The 21,889-nt window shown below is 46.8% G+C and overlaps 2 protein-coding genes across 2 annotated transcripts in view; one reads left to right on the forward strand and one right to left on the reverse strand.

Moving 5' to 3' along the window:
* Positions 1 to 414: 414 nt before the first annotated feature.
* Positions 415 to 3,269, reverse strand: OTUD1 (OTU deubiquitinase 1). The gene has a single exon (XM_028750684.2). The coding sequence runs from the start codon at positions 2,874 to 2,876 to the stop codon at positions 1,536 to 1,538; it is 1,341 nt and encodes a 446-aa protein (XP_028606517.2). The 5' UTR covers positions 2,877 to 3,269; the 3' UTR covers positions 415 to 1,535.
* An 18,157-nt stretch (positions 3,270 to 21,426) lies between these two features.
* C12H10orf67 (chromosome 12 C10orf67 homolog) overlaps positions 21,427 to 21,889 on the forward strand; it is a 60,049-nt gene continuing 59,586 nt past the window's right edge. The window contains exon 1 of the mRNA XM_077916304.1: positions 21,427 to 21,596. Coding sequence (XP_077772430.1) covers positions 21,427 to 21,596 — 170 coding nt within the window. The remainder of the gene's footprint in view (positions 21,597 to 21,889) is intronic.

Genomic DNA, 21,889 nt, shown 5'->3' on the forward strand with positions numbered 1-21,889 from the left:
ATGAGCTTTATCAATGAAATGTTATAGATCTAAAATTTGTTAAAGGAGTTGCAGCCAGAAAATTTGTAAAGGTGGGAGTTCTTCCAAATTATAAAACCACTGCCAGCTCTCAATGCTTGAAGTTGGACAATTATCCTACAAATTAACTACTAATTGTAGCTTCTCCCCCTCCCTCTTCCATCTCCCATCTACCCCTTCCCATGGCACCATAATGACCGTAAGTAAAGCATGATCTTGCTTCCAAACCTTTTGGGAAGCAAGTTTAGTGGCAAGGGAGACATTCTTCACAGACAGGAAAGGGCTTTCTTACCCTCTTGTGCAGCCCAGCCACCAATCTCAATTTTGAAAGGGCACACATTTTTACTGCACCCCACCCTGATTTGCAAATGTTACTGACTGACATAAATCCAAATGTAAATCCAAGCAAAACTATACATTTATTCCAGAATAGCTAAGAATATTCCTATTATACAAATACAGTATAAATTCAAGTCACACAATAAAAAAGTACAAACTCCATTACTGAATAAATATATCTAGCTATTTCATTTTAATTGGAAATTAAAGAGGGTAGCTTTTACCTTGAAAACCTTGAATGTTTGACCCAGCAAACCATACATACAAACTTAGTATAAATACATTTTTACATAATACCAGAGTAAACCCATCATTAATGATTAGAAAACGTCTAAAGAACAGAATGTGATAAAATAAGCCTGCTGGTGCACTGTCAGAAGGCAGGCAGCAAGCATGTAAATTCATTAAAAGAACAAGACCACAAATCAAGGCCATTCTTATGGAGTGATTTAACCATGTCTTAACATTCTAAACCAGATAATACTAAAAAGAAAAAAGATGGCACTAACCAGGCAATAAAATGAAAAGCCAGCTTACACTAGTCAACAACTGAACACAGAAGAGTCACAATTGCTCTCTGTATCATTCTTGAAAAAGCCATGTTCCAATTGTCTGAAGAAATCCTGCTCTGCAGAGTGGTCAATCCACTTTAAAACTTGCGACTTAAAAGTTAACTGCATGTTGTTGTTGCTGCTGCTGCTGCTGCTGCTGCTGTTGTTGTTGTTTTAAGCAGCTCAATGTTCTTTGCTTTCATTTAATGAGGAAGAGTGGGAAGTCAGTGAACTAACACACATCCCCCCCCCCTTTGTTAGAATGTGTGTAGGTTTCAAAATGCAGCATAAAACTACTGTTAAACCATAAGCCGTATTAGCACAGAAACCCCAACTTACTAACTTATTTTTGGCGGTAAGTCAGAGGTAACAGGTTAAAAAATGTTGTGCAAAAAGGGGGAAAAACCAACCCTTATAGAAAAGAAAGAATGTACTGGAAATAGAACAAACATATACAAAAGAACAGAATGGTAAATAACCAGGATCTGAAGGTATATACACAAAGCACTCATTGCAAATCTCAGTCTAGGTTTGTTCCCCTTCACGTTCTTGCTCAGCTTAGGGCACGAATGCTGGATGGAGAACGATAAGGCACCAGGACAGCAGGCAACTGATGCTGTGCCCATCTCAGGAGCAGGCATTCTGCTCAATGTACATCTTCGACAGAGATACGGCCATGGATTTGGCCAGCTCCTCGTCCCTCCTGCGCTGCACCTGAGTCTGCCGGCACCATTCCTCATATTCCGGATTGGGGCACTGGCGATCCAGCACAGCGTCGTAATGCCCGTTGCTAAGCCAGCTCAGCCAGATGCTGCGCCGGCTGGGGTCCTCGGGCCCCAAGTAGTGGACCATGGTGGAGACGGTGGGGCTCTCTGGCCGGCCACCGGTGGTGAGGTGGATGTTGACGTTCAGCATCTGTCCCATGGCCAGCAACTCCGGGTAGCCGGCCCAGGCGCTGTCCTGGGCGGCGTTGATGAGGAACTCGCCCACATCGCCCTCGATGATGGGGCTGAAGTGGTCCAGGTGGTCGGCGATGTAGTGCACCGTCTGCTCACGGAGCTCGCCGTGCAGCCGCTGGTCCCCGTTGACGGCCTTGCAGACGGCGCGGTACAAGCAGTTGCCATCGGGGATGATGTGGAAGCGGAAGCGGTCCTTGTGCCGAAGGTACTTGTCCTGCTTCTCCACCTCGGCCAGGTAAAGCGCCAGCTTCTCGCAGCGCTCCGTCGGGCGCACCTGGTAGGGGCTCTCCTCCTCGGCGGCGGCCTCCAGCTCGGCCTCCCGCCGGCAACCGCCAGGCTCCAAGACCCCGGCAGCGGCGGAGGGCGCCTGGCAGGCGGGACGGGCCTCAACGGAGACGCCTGGGTAGGCGCTGGCGGCAGCAGCAGCAGCCGCCGCCGCCTGCACGGCCTGGCAATGCTCGCTGAAGCGGAGGCCGTGGTTGCTGGGCTCCTGCAGCAAGCCGGGCTGGGCGGCGGCGGCAACGGCCGCGCTGGCATCGCCCCCGCCGCCGGTTTCCAGCAGCAGCCACTGGTGGGCGTGCGCCGCGGCCGCCGCCGGGCCCAGCTCGGCCGCCACGACGACGGGCTCCGGGCGCGGCACCAGCCGGATAGGCACGACCCTTTCCAACGGCCTGCGGCGGATCATCTGCGCGCCGGGGCTGTAGCACTGCGGCGCCGGCTGGTGCTGCGCCGGCTTCCTCTGGCCGGGCCCCGCCGGGGGCAGCAGTTCCAGGCAAGAGAAGGCGGGCATGGCGGCGGCTGCTCCCGCTCCGACGACGGCGCTCGAAGTCACTCCTCCTCCGCCTCCTCCAACCGAGTCGCTCTCGACTCCCACCGGACCTTGTCCCGAGGGCTCCGGCGAAGGCAAGACCTTGAAGACGACGCCCGTCGGCCCACTCGCTGCGCTGCTCGCCGCTGCTGTGGCTGCGGCCGCCGGGTAGTGAGTGACGATGGTGCTGTAGAGCTGCATCCTCGGCCCTTTATAGGCGGCGGCGGCCGTAACAGCAGCCCGGGTAAGGCCGCAGGGGCCGGGCCAGGGAGCGACCACGGGGCCCGCCGCCGCCGCCCCTCCTCCTCCTCGCAGGAAGCCAGAAAGGATGAGGCGCCAGAGTAAAAATAAACACGGGCATCACCCTCCTGTCGTCACCGGCCTGCAACTGCCGCCCCTCTGCCCTTAATCCTCACAGAGGCCGCGACGGAGCCCCAAGGCAGCGGCCCCCACTCTCTTCCCCCTCAGGCCGCGCCGGAGCGGGAATTCCTTCTGCGCCACAGCTCCGGGCGGGTTCCCTCCTCCTCTCTCTCTCCCCTAGGCCCAGAGCCTCCTGGAAGGTACTGGAGGCCTTGTCGCTCACTCGCGCGGGCGGGGGGGGGGGAGGAGGCCGGGCCTTGTTTACTTCCCTCCCTTCAGCACGTTGGAAGACACACGTCGTCAAGGCGCGAGGGAGAGGGCGTGGCTTGGCGCTGAGCTCTATGGCTGCGCCGCTGCGTCGCCGTAGGACGACAATTTGAAAAATGAAAATAAAGCCTTTTGCGCATGCGTGTCTGTCTTACCCTCTGCTCGGGTCAGTCCGTCTGTCAGCGACGTTACCCCGCGGACGTGGTTCAGTGCGTACCTAGCTGCACTCAAACGTTAGGAGTCTGATCGGGTAATAAAGATCTTTATTAGGAATTGGGGGTACCCGTTGGTGCAAGCGTGGCATATATTTGAAATGCATAAGCATTTCGCGTTTCATATTTTTTAAATACTGTACAGTAAGTGAATTAAATAGCATTGCCGCCGATTTAAGACAGTGGCTCTTAATTAACATTCAGTCAATGCATATTCAGTGCACAGGGCTCGTCCACACACAACTACAGTGCCCACCACCCTTAACAAAATACAACCCCCAGGATTCTTTGGTGGGAGCAATGTGCATGAAACGTCCTTTAAATGTATGGTTTTGGATCGTCCCTCAGTTTTATCGTGGGATGGGTACTCCTTATCCATGCATTTTTTTTCACAGCATCTGCATGACGTTGGCATCAAAATGCCAGCTCATATTCCCTGCAGGATTTATCATTTCTGTTAAAAATAAGCTAAAAAAGAAAACACCTGCTCTAATTACTTGTTTGCAATATTTGAACAACCCATTAATAATATTAAGCATCTGGAAGCACCGTGAAATTACTTAACAGTTCCACTGACTGAAATGTAATACAGCAGTGAGCAACCTTTTGAGTTTGGGCATGATATCAAAGCCCCAAAGTCTTCAGATTGGTAGTAGTCATAGGTAAAATGAATCACTACACAAACTTGCTTCTAAGCCAGCAGTCACCAGTCTTTTTGGACCAGTGGGTACATCTCTAATTTTGAGAGGGTCTTCTGGGTGCCAGTCACAAAATGGCTGCCATGAGGGGGGGTGCATAACATAACACATAATGAGACAGTACAGTCATGGTGAAACCTTCCCCACAGTTATATTTCCATACTACAGAAGGCTTTACCTGCTGAATTTCTGCCTGCTGTTAAAGGCACAGGAACCTTCTTTTCCCAGAATGCCAACCCTAACCTTTAGCTCATGGATAGGCAAACTAATGCCTGGGGGCTGGATCAATCTAGCCTGCAGGCGGTCCGGGAATCAGCGTGTTTTTACATGAGTAGAATGTGCCCTTTTATTTAAAATGCATCTCTGGGCTATTTGTGGGGCATAGGAATTCATATATTTTTTTCAAAATATAGTCCAGCCCCCCACAAGGTCTGAGGGACAGTGGCCCCCTGCTGAAAAAGTTTGCTGACCCCTGCTGTAGCTCTTACACAACAGGAGGCATGCCCAAGCCTCTGACTTTTGCATGAAGGAGAGATTATGTAACAGCCAGCTCATACTTCCTGTGGGAGAGAGAGCAGGCAAAAGAGAAAGGGGGTGCCCCTCTCTAGTTCAGGTTTTAGCTACACCCATTGCTGCTCTGACATTTCCCACCCCTACTCTTGAGGTCCCCAGCCTCAGATGAACAGGGGAGCTGACTTATAAAAAATATTGGGGGGGCCCATACCAACTTATAAAAAATATTGGGGGGCCCAAGACCTCCAAACCGCTGCTGCTGGGGGAACGAAAGGGGTGAGCCCCGGGCTGCCCCGACCTTAAGTGAACCTGTGAGGGCCCGCCCTTTGCGGCAGCCGATTGGCTGCCGCCGTGGGCGGTGAATATTAATGAGCTAGGGGGAATCCCCGCTTCTCGCGGGGCTGACGCCAGCCCCGCAAGATTGTTGATGGGTTGAGAGCCCGCAACCCCACCCCCTCTCTAGATCGGGCGTGGCTTTGTTTTAACTCATTACTGAATGTATTTTAAAAGGTAACTATCGTCAAACAAGGAAAATAAAAAATACCAACATAATTTTGTGATTTTACAAAGCATAATATAACTAATAATTTTCTTAAATTATTGGGGGGCGGAGCCCCCCAAACGAATTTTTGAGGGGGCTCGGGCCCCCCCAGGCCCCATGGAGTCGGCGCCTATGCGAGATGAATGTCCCTCACAGCCCTGCCATTAAAAGAAATCCATGGGGAAAAGGGCACTCACGATATCCTAATCCATATATGAATTAATAGCCAATGATTCTTAGGGTTACATGTAGCACCCAGTATTATAGTACTTATCAACACAATAAGCCTACAAAGAGTGCCTTGACAGACTGGTCACCAAGCTAGAGTTTAGCTCTGTCCTTGAAGAACCATTCCTTCAGTGACAACAACAGTGGAATGATATTGATGTGAATATTTAAGTTTCCGTTCTAGTGACCCATAGTTAGCTTAACTGCCTCTGTGGTGTTCATGAATCAAGTTACAGCTTTTAACACACCATATATTAATAGACATTTACCTAAATCACTTGTGATCAGAAACAGGTGCCATGCAGAGTGCAACCCGATTCTATTCTGACATAAACTAGTTGACCAATTATTTTTTGTTCACAGAAAGAGCTGGCACAAACATTTTAATCCTTTTAACTGCTGAATTAGAACCAGATATTGACATAAAGTCATCTTCCTTGAAGGACAAGTCATGCATTACTGAGGGAGAGACATAAGGATTAAATATTATATATATTTAATTATATATAATTACATTATATAATAAAATTATATATATATTCAAAATAAAGGTTTTAAAATTATATTCATTTTACTGTTTACAATGGTTTCCCCATGTCATCTCACAAATCTTCCGTTGTCCTAGAATGCAGCTGAATCAGAACAACACATCAGAATTCTGAAATGCAGAATTTCTCTTCCATTTTTGCAGAGCAAACCTATGCATATTTATTCAGTATTGAGACCCACTGCATTCAATGAGACTCCCATTGCATGTAAGCATGCACAGGATTGCACCCTAAATCCCTGACTTATGCAACAAGATCCCCAGTCTTTATACACCCACTGAACAACCAAATGTCTATTGAGTAACCAGATTTGGAATTATGGATGTGGGAGGTAATTCTACAATTATTAACAACCCTGAAGTTGCTTTTGTTAAAAAAAGAAGTTCAGCCTCCTATCACTAAAATGATCTTAAGACTGGATGTTCAAGTTGTTGCTGTACTGGGACAAAGGCAAAGAGAAAGGAGATCAGGCTCTAGTGGCCGGTGGTTTGGTGATTTGCAGATGATCAGCAAGGTTTTCTTACTCCCAGTAATTTTCCAACAGCAAGTAAAACTGAATGAAGAAGAAAAAAATCTCTGCTGTTGCTCACCTTGTGCTAATAGCTTATCTCTTAGCAGGAGCAGCCAACACCCTTCAGATGTTTCTGGACTATAAATCCCATTATCTCCAGCCATTGGCCATGCTCCCTCTGGTTGATGGGAGTTGTAGTGCCACACTGGTTACAGCTGTGGCCATACTTGTAAAATAAGACTATTAATTCGAACAGATCTTAGTGCAACTCTTCTGACCACATTGTGACTTTTGCTTTGGATCACGAGTAACTCTCAAGATGCACATTTGTATTTGTACAGCTTAAGGGGCACAGTAGGTAATTGATGCCACTCCCCTCCTTGCCTACTGTTCCACATTCCTTAGATTTCTGAACCTGGTGGTCCTAACGAAAGGAAACTGCAGATTTTGCAAGTCTGGAGGTTGCCCACCTCTAACCCAGGAGGAACCAAAGATGCTTGTGTCTAAGCATTTGTTGCCATCTTAAAGCCTTCACTTTGGCAAGGAGATGTCAACTGACAGTGCGCAGCGGCAGGCGGTGCTGACTACCCTGACCCTGGTTTCACTCTTCCAGGTTACCTTCTTCTCAAGCACTTCAGTCTTTCAGTGCTCTGATCCCAGTGGCCTGAGAGAGGGGGGAGGGGGGAGATACTGGGAAACGGGAAGGGGCTGCAGCTCAATGGCAGAACATCTGCTTTGCATGCAGGTTCAGTCTCTGGGAGAAACCCCTGTCTGAAATCCTGGAGAACTGCTGCCAGTCATTGAAGACCATGTTGAACCAGCTGTACCTATGACCTGACTTGGTATAAGGTAAGCTCCTGTGTTTAAAGCAGGGAAATGAAGGGTATCTCAGAGCACTAATTCAGCCACGTTCCTATCTATGTCACTTGCTGTGTCCAGCGGCCCTCCATTTCTATCACACATCAGATGTAACAGGACAGAAATAGAAACACCGGAGCATGAGAATCAAATATAAATTATTATCTCACAGGTCTACTGTGAGGCTGAACGGTAAGGCTGTAATTCACTCCACTTAGAGGTGTTATATAACTGGCTAACAGCAAATATTTCATAAGTTAAATTCTACCTTTGAGTAGAAGTTAAATTACTTAACATAATTCTCAATTTCAAAAGGAATAATTTAGTCACCTGCGCTGCAGTTGAGGGCATTCTAGTTCTAATACATCAGGAGGAATTTCAGCTGTGGATGAGCTTTGGAGCCAAGTTCTTTGGTTACATTTCTTTGAGCAAAGGCAAGAGGGTGAATCAAAGGAAGAGGGTGAAATTTGTAATGCTTTAAAAATTTCCACTCTTTAAAGCTTCTGTATAATCTTTTAAAACTGGAAAACATTAACACATTTGTCATATTTAAGGAATTCAAAGTAGTACTTGATGTGACTTCATTGAAAGCATACGGTGACATTATGTTCCCCCTTGAATATCTATCTGAATGATTCAGTGTAAAAGTGATCCTCGACATTCCACTGTCTCTTAGCAACTGTCCTGACTGAGCTGACAGACTTGGCATCTCTAGGAAAGCGATACTTTCAGAATGAGCGTCAATGACATCACAGTACCTCACTCAAACTGAAGGCAACATTGGCTTTTTTTTTTAAAGCAGCATACGCATGCTACCTTTTTTTACATGTTAAAAATAGGAAATGCACAACAGTAATTATTTTGGGTTTTTCACATCTTGTGTAACTAAAAGAAAAAGAAAAAAAGAGTATACATTTCCTCCCCAGGGGACAGCGCACACACCTAAACTCACAAACTTACTTTGAGTATTTCACAAGCATGAAAACAGGAATCATAATAATAGAATCAGAGACTCTTAGAGCTGGAAGCTACCATGAAGGTCATCTGGTCCAACCCTCTACAATGCAGGAATCTTTCGCCCAGCATGGAGCTCGAACCCACAACCCTGAGATTAAGTGTCTCATGCTCTACCAACTGAGCTATCTATGGTTAGGAGTTTCAGTTTACCTGTGCATCTTGTTTGGGGGCTCCTTAGAATATTCCAACACTCTAACTGCTAGACAGCGGACTAGATTATCCTATGAACAGGTTCCTTGGTAAAGGATGGACTACGAGAGTCGGTTAGGGTGGCCAGATGCAGAAGAGGACAGAGGTCTTAACACTTTTCTACAGCTGTGCAGAAGAGGGGATTTAAGCATGTGTATCTTGGGCTGGGAGGGGATGCGGGTGGCGCTGTGGGTAAAAGCCTCAGCGCCTAGGGCTTGCCGATCGAAAGGTCGGCGGTTCGAATCCCCGCGGCGGGGTGCGCTCCCGCTGCTCGGTCCCAGCGCCTGCCAACCTAGCAGTTCGAAAGCACCCCCAGGTGCAAGTAGATAAATAGGGACCGCTTACCAGCGGGAAGGTAAACGGCGTTCCGTGTGCTGCGCTGGCTCGCCAGATGCAGCTTGTCACACTGGCCACGTGACCCGGAAGTGTCTCCGGACAGCGCTGGCCCCCGGCCTCTTGAGTGAGATGGGCGCACAACCCTAGAGTCTGTCAAGACTGGCCCGTACGGGCAGGGGTACCTTTACCTTTTTTTATCTTGGGCTGGGATCACTGCAGATGGTGACAGCAGCCACGAAATTAAAAGACGCCTAGACAGCATCTTGAGAAGTAGAGACGTCACCTTGCCAACAAAGGTCTGTATAGTTAAAGCCATGGTTTTCCCAGTAGTGATGTATGGAAGTGAGAGCTGGACCATAAAGAAGGCTGATCGCCGAAGAATTGATGCTTTTGAATTATGGTGCTGGAGGAGACTCTTGAGAGTCCCATGGACTGCAAGAAGATCAAACGCATCCATTCTTAAGGAAATCAGCCCTGAGTGCTCACTGGAAGGACAGATCGTGAAGCTGAGGCTCCAGTACTTTGGCCACCTCATGAGAAGACTCCCTGGAGAAGACACTGATGCTGGGAAAGATGGAGGGCACAAGGAGAAGGGGGCGACACAGGACGAGATGGTTGGATAGTGTTTTCGAGGTTACCAGCATGAGTTTGACCAAACTGCGGGAAGTAGTGGAGGACAGAGGTGTCTGGCGTGCTCTGGTCCATGGGGTCACGAAGAGTCGGACACGACTAAATGACTAAACAACAACAACAACAATCTTGGGCTGGGGTTCAAAGTGATGAACAATGCTGACCTGAATTCAGACCCTGTTGACTTCCCTTACACTCAAACAGGGTGTGAGGAAGGCCAAAAAAAGCGAGTGACCTTAAAATGGACTCTCCTGTTTTTATACAAATGCAATACAATCATTGCTGGTTGCATTGCCAAGTCTCCTGCGTTGCATTGCCACAGATCCTGTGCTCACTTGCTGTCTCTTGTATGGACGTGAAAGGGAAATTTGGGGGCCTACTTAGAGTAGTGTATGTTGACTGTCAAAGGTCTTTAAAGCCACCATCTGGACAGGCCAACTAGGTATCTGAATGAATCTGCTGGATCAAAGAATTGTCTCAGAACAGACCAAAATATAAACACTCTATACAGAAGTTGCTCCTTTTACACAGTAGTCAAAGCATGTCAGAAATGTGAAGCTGGACATTTTAAAGAAATTGTGTATGGTTCCGCAATTCGTTGAATTTATTTACATTTCTTCTTATGGCTTTGCAATCCATAAGACCTATAGCCTTAAACATCTAAAATCTCTGAACAACTCAGCGCTCGCCGCAACGTAGCGTTCATGAAGGGACGCAGTGACTGCCAGCAATGCCGTTGAAATGTCACTACCTGTCAGCTCGCCAGACATTCTTTGTGACACTGCAACTATGCTATGCATATACTTAGAATCAGCATTCCCACAAATGATGTAAGTTACATACTCAGTGGCAATATCAAGTGTGTCAGTATCAAGAACTGGTCTTTTACGAGAAGATGCGCTTTTTATTTCTAAAGCACAAGTAAGTTAGACTGGGCTTCCAGTAACATTTAAGAGTAACGGGGCAAAGATGGAAATAGGGTGAATTAAATAAATAAAACCACTTCTAGCCTGCATTTCCTCAATAAGCCCAACATGGCTAACAGCACAAGTTTTTTTTTTTTTAAAAAAAGAGCAACTTAACCATTTTAACAATAATTTGGTATCAGAAATAAATAACTGGCTTCCTATCTCCCTGCCATGGGACGCGGGTGGCGCTGTGGTCTAAACCACAGAGCCTGGGGCTTGCCGATCAGAAGGCCGGCGGTTCGAATCCCCGTGACGGGGTGAGCTCCCGTTGCTCGGTCCCTGCTCCTGCCAACCTAGCAGTTCGAAAGCACGTCAAAGTGCAAGTAGATAAATAGGTACCACTCCGTCAGGAAGGTAAACGGCGTTTCCGTGCACTGCTCTGGTTTGCCAGAAGCAGCTTAGTCATGCTGACCACATGACCCGGAAGCTGTATGCCAGCTCCCTCGGCCAATAAAGCGAGATGAGCGCCGCAACCCCAGAGTCAGTCACGACTGGACCTAATGATCAGGGGTCCCTTTACCTTTATCTCCCTGCCAGGGAGAAGGTTCAACTCCAATTACCTGGTGCCCGGGGACTGCAGGAGAAAGGGAAAAGGACACTCTGGTCCTGTCCATCAGCCAAAGGACCCTGAGCAAACATTTGTTATTGAAGCAAGAGCAGCAGCCAGGGAAGATCAGCTGGATAAATAAGACCCACTTACAGCATACGGCTTCATTTTGGTCTCCTTTCTCTTCCTTTGTGTGTCTTTTCAAGTTTGCAGCTAGACTGACAACAGGGCCTGCCTCTCTTGCTTGATGTCAGCCACTTTTCGGAGGTTAATGGTTGTCTGAAAAACAGGATAAAACAGGATAAAAATAAATAAATTCAATAAAGCAGCCATAAAAGATGAAAACAACAGAGCGACAAAAGATAAAAAAGGCAGTAACCATTAGAGGGCTTGTCCACAGGCTCTGCTCACCCGTCATCCATCCTGATTCCCTTGCACAAAGCCTAGGTGGGGCTCCAGTTTATAGGGAGCATTCACTCTTGAGCTGTTTACAGGGAGGCTGTATGGCAATGAGCACTCGTCCTGCATTGATCCTGATTTGCTAGTAGGGTGTGTATTACACATCTTCCCATTAATCGCTCAATTGTCCCATATAGTTCAAGGCATTTTCTCATCCCTTTCCAAACCACAAAATAAAACCATTCGGGAAAAGTGGATGTGTTGCACTAAAGCAAAGTATCACTTTAATTGTGCAAAGCTAAAGTTCCAGTATGCACTTGAATGCATCCTGCAAAACATAGTGTAGAGGTAGCTTAACCACAGCAATTCAAAATGCTTCCCCAAAAAAGGGAGCAACCGTTCTACATCTTGCCATACACCTTTGTATCTTCTGTGAACATGCATGAAAATATCCATGCTGTAGTCACTAGAAGGGCCACAGAAAATACTGGATTTTGTGAAAAGCGATTTCTCTGATGTAGGTCACCTGCCTCTCCACCCCTGCCAATTATGCAAAAAGTCTACTTCTCTGCTTCAGTCAGGGAAAGAAAGCATATTATGTGCGTAGGCGCAATCTCATGGTTCTGCTAATAAAGAAAAATGTCTCCCACACTTCAAAGTTTCTGGTGGTTTAGTAATCATTGATTGCTGGGCACATTCCAAGGAGCATTTGGATTATACAGGAGGAAAACCACCACAGAGCAAACAACTCTGGCAAAACACTGGTATCCAATGACGTCAGCCGCAATGCTGCGCTAACAGCTACTTTACTAAATATAAGACGGGCAAAGACTACAAGTGGAACATTTGCAAACTGAAGGAGGGAGCTATACTTTCCTTCACTCTGCCTACTCCCTTGATGAATCCTGACTTATGCCAACCCTATTCCCTTAGCAGTTGTTCTTTTTGTTTATCCAGCCTATCTAATTTATATTGCAAATAAACAGCATGGACAGAGATGTGTCATCTGTGTTCTGTAAATACCTTGCACAGTGTTGCAAGCAATTGAATGTCGAGCAGCAGTTATCACACCAGCAAGGAATGTTATGTATTGTTTTGTGATATACCCACTCCTAGAGCTACTGTATATTGCAACCATTTTCTTGTGTTTTACAAATAAAAGTATGGGCCCTAATGAAAGGAAGGGAAAGAGTGAGACTTGCATTAGAAGAGGCATCTGCAACAAAATGTTGCATTGTGGATGTAGTGTTCTCTTGCCCAGGAATTCAGCAATGCCCCTTGCATGGATACAGTGGTACCTCGGGTTAAGTACTTAATTCGTTCCGGAGGTCCGTACTTAACCTGAAACTGTTCTTAACCTGAAGCACCACTTTAGCTAATGGGGCTTCCTGCTGCTGCTGCGCCGCCGGAGCCCAATTTCTGTTCTTAACCTGAAGCACTATTTCTGGGTTAGCAGAGTCTGTAACCTGAAGCGTATGTAACCCGAGGTACCACTGTACTCCATTCTATTCCCTCTCCATCTGACCTTCTATTTTCCTGCCCTCTGCCTGCCAGCTAGCATGAACGTTATTAGCCCTCATTGGGCTTTTGGGGTTCTCCCCTGCCCCAAATATCATGTAGGTTTCTTTTTCTCTAAAGGTTTTTATGTGCTCCTGCAAAGCCAGGGATTTCCAGCCGGCTCTTCCTCAGTGCATCTGGCTTTCAACCAGAAGGTTGGTGGTTTGAGCCCAGCCAGGGATGGCTGTGGGCAGGATTCCCTCGGGATCCCCTGCAACTCTACAATTCTATGATTTAATGCTGATGCCTCTTTTTGGACATGGATGATGCTGTTCTGGCTACAAAAGGACTGGCATCCGAAGAACTGGGCTTCCTATTAGTATATATGATGATGATGATTATATCCAGGGCAGTTTAACCATATTGTTTTGTCTCCTAGGTAACAACAGGCAAAAATATGATTAACCATTATCAAATTTTAATTATTACATAATTAATGGAAACCATTATTATTTATTTATTTCCTTGTTGCCAAATTGTACACATAAAATTGTATGGACTTAAATCATAAAACATGACGTGCCTAACAAAAAATGGGTCACTAGGGGAATAAACTACTCAACATATTATTTTACAGTACATAATAATGAGATAATTACTGTAAACTGGTAAAATGAGTCATTCAGAAAATCAGCCTGGGAAACAGGAGGGTAATAGGAGTGAGCTAATGAGTGGTGCCTGCTTATCTATGCCATGCTGCAATATATGCTGCAAGTATTTCTCATCTCTGTGTTGTTTCATTTGTATATTTAATAAAATCACACCATACAGTGTAAAAATTACATTTGTTTTTCTCTCCCCTTGCCACCTTCAGTTTTTGCAACAGCTTTTCCATTATGGCTGTTTGCCAGATTATATTATACCACTGATCAATATTCATCAAGTGGAAAACGATTCTAAATTATATTTAATTATGTAACCTTACAAACATGCTCCAGCACATCATCCATGTTGCCGCTTAAGTATTCCAAAATCAATCACATATCCTTCTGAATTTTAATTTGAATACAATGAGGCTGCCATGTCCAACTTTTAAAAAGTTCCTCTGATTTCAGTAGAAAAGCTGAACGCTGATTAAAACACCCCCATTCACATCAGGAGAACTTTAAAGACATTAACTTTGGCTAATAGTGTTCGCATATATATATAGTTAACAGTGCAATCCTATACATATCTACTCAGAAGTAAGCCCCTCTTTGCTTTCAACAGGGCTTACTTACCTGAGAGTAGAGGAATGCCCTTTCCTGGGAGTCTGAGTCCCATCGATCTCAATGGGGCTTAGTTTTGAGAAGACACACACAGAACTTCAGTGCCACAAAAACTTTTGGGAGAGGCTGTAATTCAAAGGTATCAGGCTGGGAAACATCGCTGTCTGCAATTGTGAGCACTATTGCCAATCAGATTAGGCAGCACAGAGCGAGATTAACCAGTGATCTGATTTATGATAAAGCAGTTTAATATCTCATAAATACTCTTCCATTAATGGGGGCAGGGAATGCTTTCATCCTTCTTAGAAACTAGGAATCACTCTGTGTGGTGCTATAAATATGTCCCAGGGATTCAATAAATGGTAAGTTATGACAAATAACAAGCGTTCTCCAAATTCCAGTTCGCTCTTGCTATTCCTATGCTAACGTACCACTTTGAAATCTAGCTCAGCATCCTGATCTCATGGTGGGCAACCAGGTCTACTCGTGGGAAATCTGCAAGCAGGACATGAGCACCAGAGCACTCTCCCCTTTCACAGTTGCCAGAAACTGGAATTTAGAAACTTTACTACCTCCGACTGTGGAGACAGAGTGTAGCCATCATGACTAGTAGCGATTGAGAGCCTTATTCTCCATGAATTTGTCCAATCCTTCTTTTAAAGCCACCCAAGTCAGTGACTCTGACTCATGTCACACCAGGTGAAGTGCTAGCTCAGTTGGTGGAACATGAGGGTTGTGGGTTTGAGCCCCACGTTGGGAAAAAGATGCTTGCCTTGCAGGCAGTTGGAGTAGATGACCCCCGTGGTCCCTTCTAACTCTAGAATTCCACAATTCTATCCAACAACATATGGCTTCCCCTGTCCTAGTCTACTTGAGAGCTGACCCCATTGAATGCAATAGGACATTTTTCTGAGTAGACATGCATTGGATTACACAGTAAGGCTGCAGTCCTGAACACAAGTACTTGGGGGCCAACCCCAGTGGATGAATTGGGACTTACTTTAAAGTAAACATCCCTAAACTGTTCTGCTAAACTATCTTCCTTTTGGGTAACATTTCTATTGCATACCGTATTTTTCGCCCCATAGGGCGCACCAGCCCATAGGACGCACCTAGGGGGGGTTTTTTTTGGGGGGGGGATAAAGAAAAAAAATTATTTCCCCCCCAGGCACGGGGCTGGGGTGGGGGAAGCCCGAGCTTCCCCCGACCCCAGCCCCCAGAACAGGGGGCTCCCGCCGGGCTCCCACGCCTTGCGGATATCTGCCTGAAGCCCAAACCGGGTTGGGGAACAGCGGGATGGCGGCGCTCCACCTCCCCGCTGTCCCCCGAGCTTGTGGGGCTGGCAGCAGGAAGAAGCGCACTTCTCCCCACTGCCAGCCTCCAAACCAGGTCGGGGAACCGAAGCCCGGGGCGCGTTGTGCAGCGCACCCCAGGCTTTGAGATGCAGGCTGCTATCCACAAGCCTAGGGAGCCCGACGAGAACTCCCGCGGGCTCCTAAGGCTTGCGGAGAGCTTCCTGAGGTGCGCACCGACCCCTCTCGCTCTCCAGGCTTCAGAGAAAGCCTGCATTCGCCCCATAGGACGCACACACATTTCCCCTTCATTTTTGGAGGGGGAAAAGTGCGTCCTATAGGGCGAAAAATACTGTAATTTGATCCATCAGTCAAGTAAATGGAAATAGTACAGTGAGGCCTCTAGAAAGCAAATGTCCTAATAAGTTGTAGAAAAATATCCCTAAAATGAGAATAATAATACTTTGATGACATTCCACTCCACCAAGGATTAGACAGCACACCCTCTACTCTCCTGGCCAGCAAATAGTTTTGAGGGTTGGGATGCTTTAATCATATAACACTTACATTGCTAAGTGATGTACATAGGTAAAAAAACAAGACAAACATATTTACATTCATGCATGGCATTTTAATCTAACTATATTTGTGTTTATCTGTCCGGGTGTCTATAGAAACTTTCTGCCCAACAATGAATAACTAAAGTCAGTAGCTGCTGGGAAATGGTTCATTTCTGGTGTGAAATATGCTTCATAAATTTCACTACAATCATTAATATTAATAGTTAGCACAATATTTCTTTGTGACTTGATCGCTATAACTGATTGCTATCACGGTGTGCATATTGGGTGAGGTGGTAGTGTTCAAGTGTCATATTCCACCTTTCTCCATACATAAATTATTATGAAAGTATTATGCACTGCCTATGATCACTGGAATCCTCTCGCTGCCTCTTGCTTTGCATTACAGTGGGAGATATTGGAACCTGTTTGCTCTGCAAGAACTCATGGAAGTGCAAAGGGCAGGGTGGAAGAAAAGGATCTATTACAGGCTCAGAGTACAGTAATCCCACCCATACCTTTCTTTATGTTGTCATAAACTATTGTGCAAGCTGCCTGGCTATAATGCTAGACCTTCTCCCTCTCTGCTCACAACCCCAAAATACAGCGCAAGTGGGTCCTGCAACAAAATGTTGTATTGCGCCCCCAGACACTGACTGCTAGCTAGGCAGGTCCTCAGGGAGCAGGGAGTGTGGGCTGAATATGGCCACAACCTTTTTGGTTATAGTGATATCAAAGTTTGATGCAAAGATCCACTTATCAAACAGCCTGTCCACTGGAATATGCTGGAGCTAGCCTACCTGCTGGACCCACCAAGAGGTGGTTGCTGGACTCTGGGTCCCACCAGTGTTGCCCATTGATTGTGGTTCCTGCTGGCCCACCTGGGTATGGGGCAACCTGCCCAGTCCCCTGAGGCATTCCGTTCCTACCTCCTCCAGACCACCTATAAGGATTCCTTCACAGCCTATGGATCCTGCCTAAGAGTCGTGGCAGGTGCACACAAAAACCACAACCAGCAAAGATACACTTGCTATAGGAAAGGCAGAAATGTTGGGGATAATTCGGACTAAAATTCCCAAGTGTCAAAAAAGGTTATTTATGTATGCCACTACTGTGGCCTATGTTTCGTTAGCCCAAAAATGGAAAACGAGCGAGGTCCCAACTAAAGAAGAATGGCAACTTAAGCTGACAGAATATGCGCAGCTTGCAGATTTAACATCTAGAATAAGAGAACAAGAAGAACATGTGTTTAGAGAAGATTGGAAAATGTTTATTGAATATATGGGGGGAAGTTGTGTACACTTCAGAAAGCTGGCAGCATTAAGATAAATTCAACAGTGTAAATGCCGGTAAGTTTTGATGGATGTAATAATGGAATACTAAATGGTTTAGTTTTTGTAAAATATGCAGGGAATTATGATACGCAAAATGAACCATGGAAAGAGAAGAAGGGAAGTCATTGATATTTTAAGGATGTTTAAATGAGTATTTTAAATTGTAAAACAAAATTATACAAAAATTATACCAAAAAAAAAAAAAGGAAAGGCAAAAATATAAACTGCAGTGTGAACAAAAATATATATATCTCCCGGTTCCATTAACCAGCCACAAACTATCATCCAAGCAAGAACAGTTACCAGTGGCGTAGCGTGGGTTGTCAGCACCCGGGGCAAGGCAAGTAATTTGCGCCCCCTAATCCGTGGATTTGCGCCCCCTAACCCGTGGATTTGCGCCCCCTAACCTGTGGATTTGCCCTAACCCCAGATGTTGCGCCCGGTGCGGCCGGCCCCCCCCTGCACCCCCCACGCTACGCCACTGACAGTTACAAAGGAGAAAGGGTGGGTGGGGAAGAAGGCTGGGTCATGGCCAAGCTGGCTTAAATAACCTAGGACCGTGCCCAAGCCCTGCCCACTGCAGCACAGCAGACACTCTAATTATCCCGCCCCCCTGGCAGCCTTGTGCCAGGCTGGTAGCACAACTGGGGCACTCTGTGGAGTGGCAACAGCTCAGGAACTGTTGCATGCTGCTGCTGAGGATTAAAGCTACTCCATCCTATTCATTTTTTCTCTCCCCACTTCCATTCCACTTGCAACTGCCAGTCAGCACTGTATGGTCACTGAGCATTCTCAGTCCTTACTTGCCTCTTTGGGGAGTTCCCAGCCCCTTAGGGATTCCCCCCACCCATAAAGATGGTTTGTTTGCAAGCGCTGGGGTTTCTCAAGTCTATGGGTACCTCTCTCCAGTGAAAGGGTTTTGGCTACATAAGTAAATGCCCTCACAGCCTGAACACTAGAAATGGCAGGAGCAATGCACAGTTATAGCATCTAGTCCTAGACCATGGGTAGGCAAACTAAGGCCTGGGGGCCGGGGCTGGCCCAATCGCCATCTAAATCTGGCCTGCGGACGGTCCGAGAATCAGCGTGTTTTTACATGAATAGAATGTGTCCTTTTGTTTAAAATGCATCTCTGGGTTATTCGTGGGGCCTGCCTGGTGTTTTTACATGAGTAGAATGGGTGCATTTATTTAAAATGCATCTCTGGGTTATTTGTGGGGCATAGGAATTCGTTCATTATTTTTTTCAAAATACAATCCGGGCCCCCACAAGGTCTGAGGAACAGTGGACCGGCCCCCTGCTGAAAAGGTTTACTGACCCCTGTCCTAGACTCACCTACAAGGGTTGAATGCTTGTGCCAGCATGCTCTAGTATGGAGGATCTGGAAGCAAATATATTACTCTCCTTTAAATACTAGGGCCAGCATTCCCCACCCCCACCCCCGCGTGTTTCATAAAACTGAGACCTTTCTGAATAGAGATCTGTGCTGGTTTTCAAAAAGTGAACCTCTAAATCATGTTCACACCCACGCCAGAAATTATTGCAGATATTATAGCTTTTTTACCCATTCCATTAATCATGTACATTTGCATTGCTATAGTTACGTGCCTCTTTTGGAAGGAAGGACGGAACCATTTTGTAAGTCACTTTTCCTCAGATGACACAATGAAAGATTAATAAAAGAAATGGGGGGGGGGAGGGGAGATTCAACACCAGTAAATAAAGGAAGACACAATTATGTCATTAATTCTGTTTGATATATCTAAATTCAGACACTGCATGTAGACTCATCCTAAGCTACCTTTAAGGCAGAAAACTGTGTCATCAGAACGTACAAATGGTTGGTTATTCAAGCTTGGTGTAAGAAGGCCTTGTTTGATCTGCAAAAGATTTGCTGCAAGACTCCTGCGCTGGGTGCAACAGGTCTGAAGTGGGGTTCAAATCCCATGCAAACAATATACCGTATTTTTTGCTCTATAAGACTCACTCTTTCCCTCCTAAAAAGTAAGGGGAAATGTGTGTGCGTCTTATGGAGCGAATACAGGCTGCGCAGCTATCCCAGAAGCCAGAACAGCAAGAGGGATTGCTGCTTTCACTGAGCAGTGATCCCTCTTGCTGTTCTGGCTTCTGAGTTTCAGAATATTTTTTTTCTTGTTTTCCTCCTCCAAAAACTAGGTGCGTCTTGTGGTCTGGTGCGTCTTATAGAGCGAAAAATACGGTAAAATAGGTGGTATTTGGGCGGGAAGGGCCTAAGTTTGGCGATAGAGCACCTACTTTGAATGCAGGAGGTCCCAAGCTCAGTTGTCTGTGCCTCACAAAGCAACGCTACAAATGAATCACTTTACCACAGCAATGGAGGAACCTCAGACCTGGGTGCCAAATTCTGCCCTCTTAACATCTCTATCTGGCCCAGGTGACCCTGCACATGACACAACCCCTTCTTCCCTAGCCACACCTTTCACTGGTCCTGCTTCACACTTTCCCTAGGTGATTTTGCTTGGTTGCAATGTGTCCTTGAGCTGTGGCAATGCCTCCTGCTTCCCTGGATGGAGGAATGTGCATTGCGGAGCTGGTTAACTCCCTGACATTTGGGTGGCTGCAAAGTAGCTTGCTGTACCAAGGTAGGAGTCACATGCATTGCTCTGCCTACTTTTGCCTCCAGCCTCACCCACCCTTGGCAGGTGGACACAGAGGGTTGTCCACAGAAGAACAGAACCCGCCCCCTGCAGCCAAATAACCCTACAATGCTTCTGGCTGTCAGAAGAGACTGTAATGGGTTAAAGGACAACCAGTCGCCTAAAGTACCTTAATTCATAGGGTTTCTTCTGTCTTGTCAACCACAACCTCAGTCCTGTCTGTAAAAACAGAACAAAAAATGTACAGTGGTACCTCGGGTTAAGTACTTAATTCATTCCGGAGGTCCGTTCTTAACCTGAAACTGTTCTTAACCTGAAGCACCACTTTAGCTAATGGGGCCTCCTGCTGCTGCTGCTGCTGCTGCGCTTCCAGAGCACGATTTCTGTTCTCATCCTGAAGCAAAGTTCTTAACCTGAGGTAGTTTCTGGGTTAGCGGAGTCTGTAACCTGAAGCGTATGTAACCTGAAGTGTATGTAACCCGAGGTACCACTGTACAGGCTTGAGTAGGCCCAGAAACTGTGTTCAGTACTGCAATAACATAAAAAGATTAAGAGGGTTTCTTTGAGAACGTGCAGAGTACACTCCCTCAATCAGGTGGGAGGGTTTGAGGACATGACTCTCAACTTGCACAGACTCAGACCCCAAGCAGCCAATGCAGAGCCTGAGGGAAGTGGCCTCAAAACCCACCCTCTATTTTAGCCTTAGGCACAGGAGTGATGTGAGGCAAACTCTGCATCTGGGAGAGTAAGGTAAAGTTAAAGGACCTCTGTCCAGTTGAATTCAACTATGGGATGTGACACTCATCTCGCTTCAGAAAGAGGGAGCCGGCGTTTGTCCACAGACAGCTTTCCGGATCATGTAGCCAGCATGACTAAACCGCTTCTGGCGCAACGGAACACTGTGACGAGTGCCAGAGCGCACGGAAACACCATTTACCTTCCCACCACAGTGGTACCTGTTTATCTACTTGCACTGGTGTGCTTTCCAACTGCTAGGTTGGCAGAAGCTGGGACAGAGCAACAGGAGCTCACTCCGTAGAGGGATGCGAACTGCCAACCTTCTGATCGGCAAGCCCAAGAGGCTCAGTGTGCCACCCACTCCCTGAGAGGATGGGCATAGGTGCCCCTGGGTGATTCTTCATGCCCATTCGTGGCTCCATGAATGGAGGGGGAAAGTAGGCAGAAGGGGAGGGAAAGAACTCTGCAGGAAATCTTCATTCCTCCTTCCTAGAATGGAGAGCAGCAGCCCCTCCCTTTGAGTGCACCATGCTTGTCGCCATGGCACCCCCACCATTTGCTCCTAGCCAGCGTTGTTACTTGCAGCTCTGAAAGAAGAGGAAAGATGGCCCAGTCCATATCTCTCCCCACCGTCCTCGTCCCTGAAGAAGAGGACATTGGTGCCACTGAGCGCGCACGGGCCCTGCAATCCACGCGGAGGCTGAGCATGTACCCCAACATCCTTGAGCTCCTGACACTGTATAACAGCTTTGATGAGTTGGAGCTGGACTTCCGGTAACGCATCAGAGCTGCCTGCAGGGGGCGATGGGGAGGACGGGTGAGAAGGGAAGCGAAACGAAGGCATTCTTCTCCTTCCAGTCAAGCTCTGTGGAGAATTCACAAGCTTGCCTTTATATCTCACCACCATTTTCTCCAAGTGGCTCAAGGAGGCATGAAAATGATTCTCCACCATTCTATCCTCAAAACAACCCTGTGGGGAAGGCTAGGCTGAGAAGCTATGATTGGTCCCAAGTCAGTCAGCTTCATGGCTGACCGGGGGATTTGAACTCAGGTCTCCTAGATCCTAG

Source organism: Podarcis muralis, chromosome 12 (genome assembly GCF_964188315.1).
Source record: "Podarcis muralis chromosome 12, rPodMur119.hap1.1, whole genome shotgun sequence".
Taxonomy (NCBI): Eukaryota; Metazoa; Chordata; class Lepidosauria; order Squamata; family Lacertidae; genus Podarcis; species Podarcis muralis.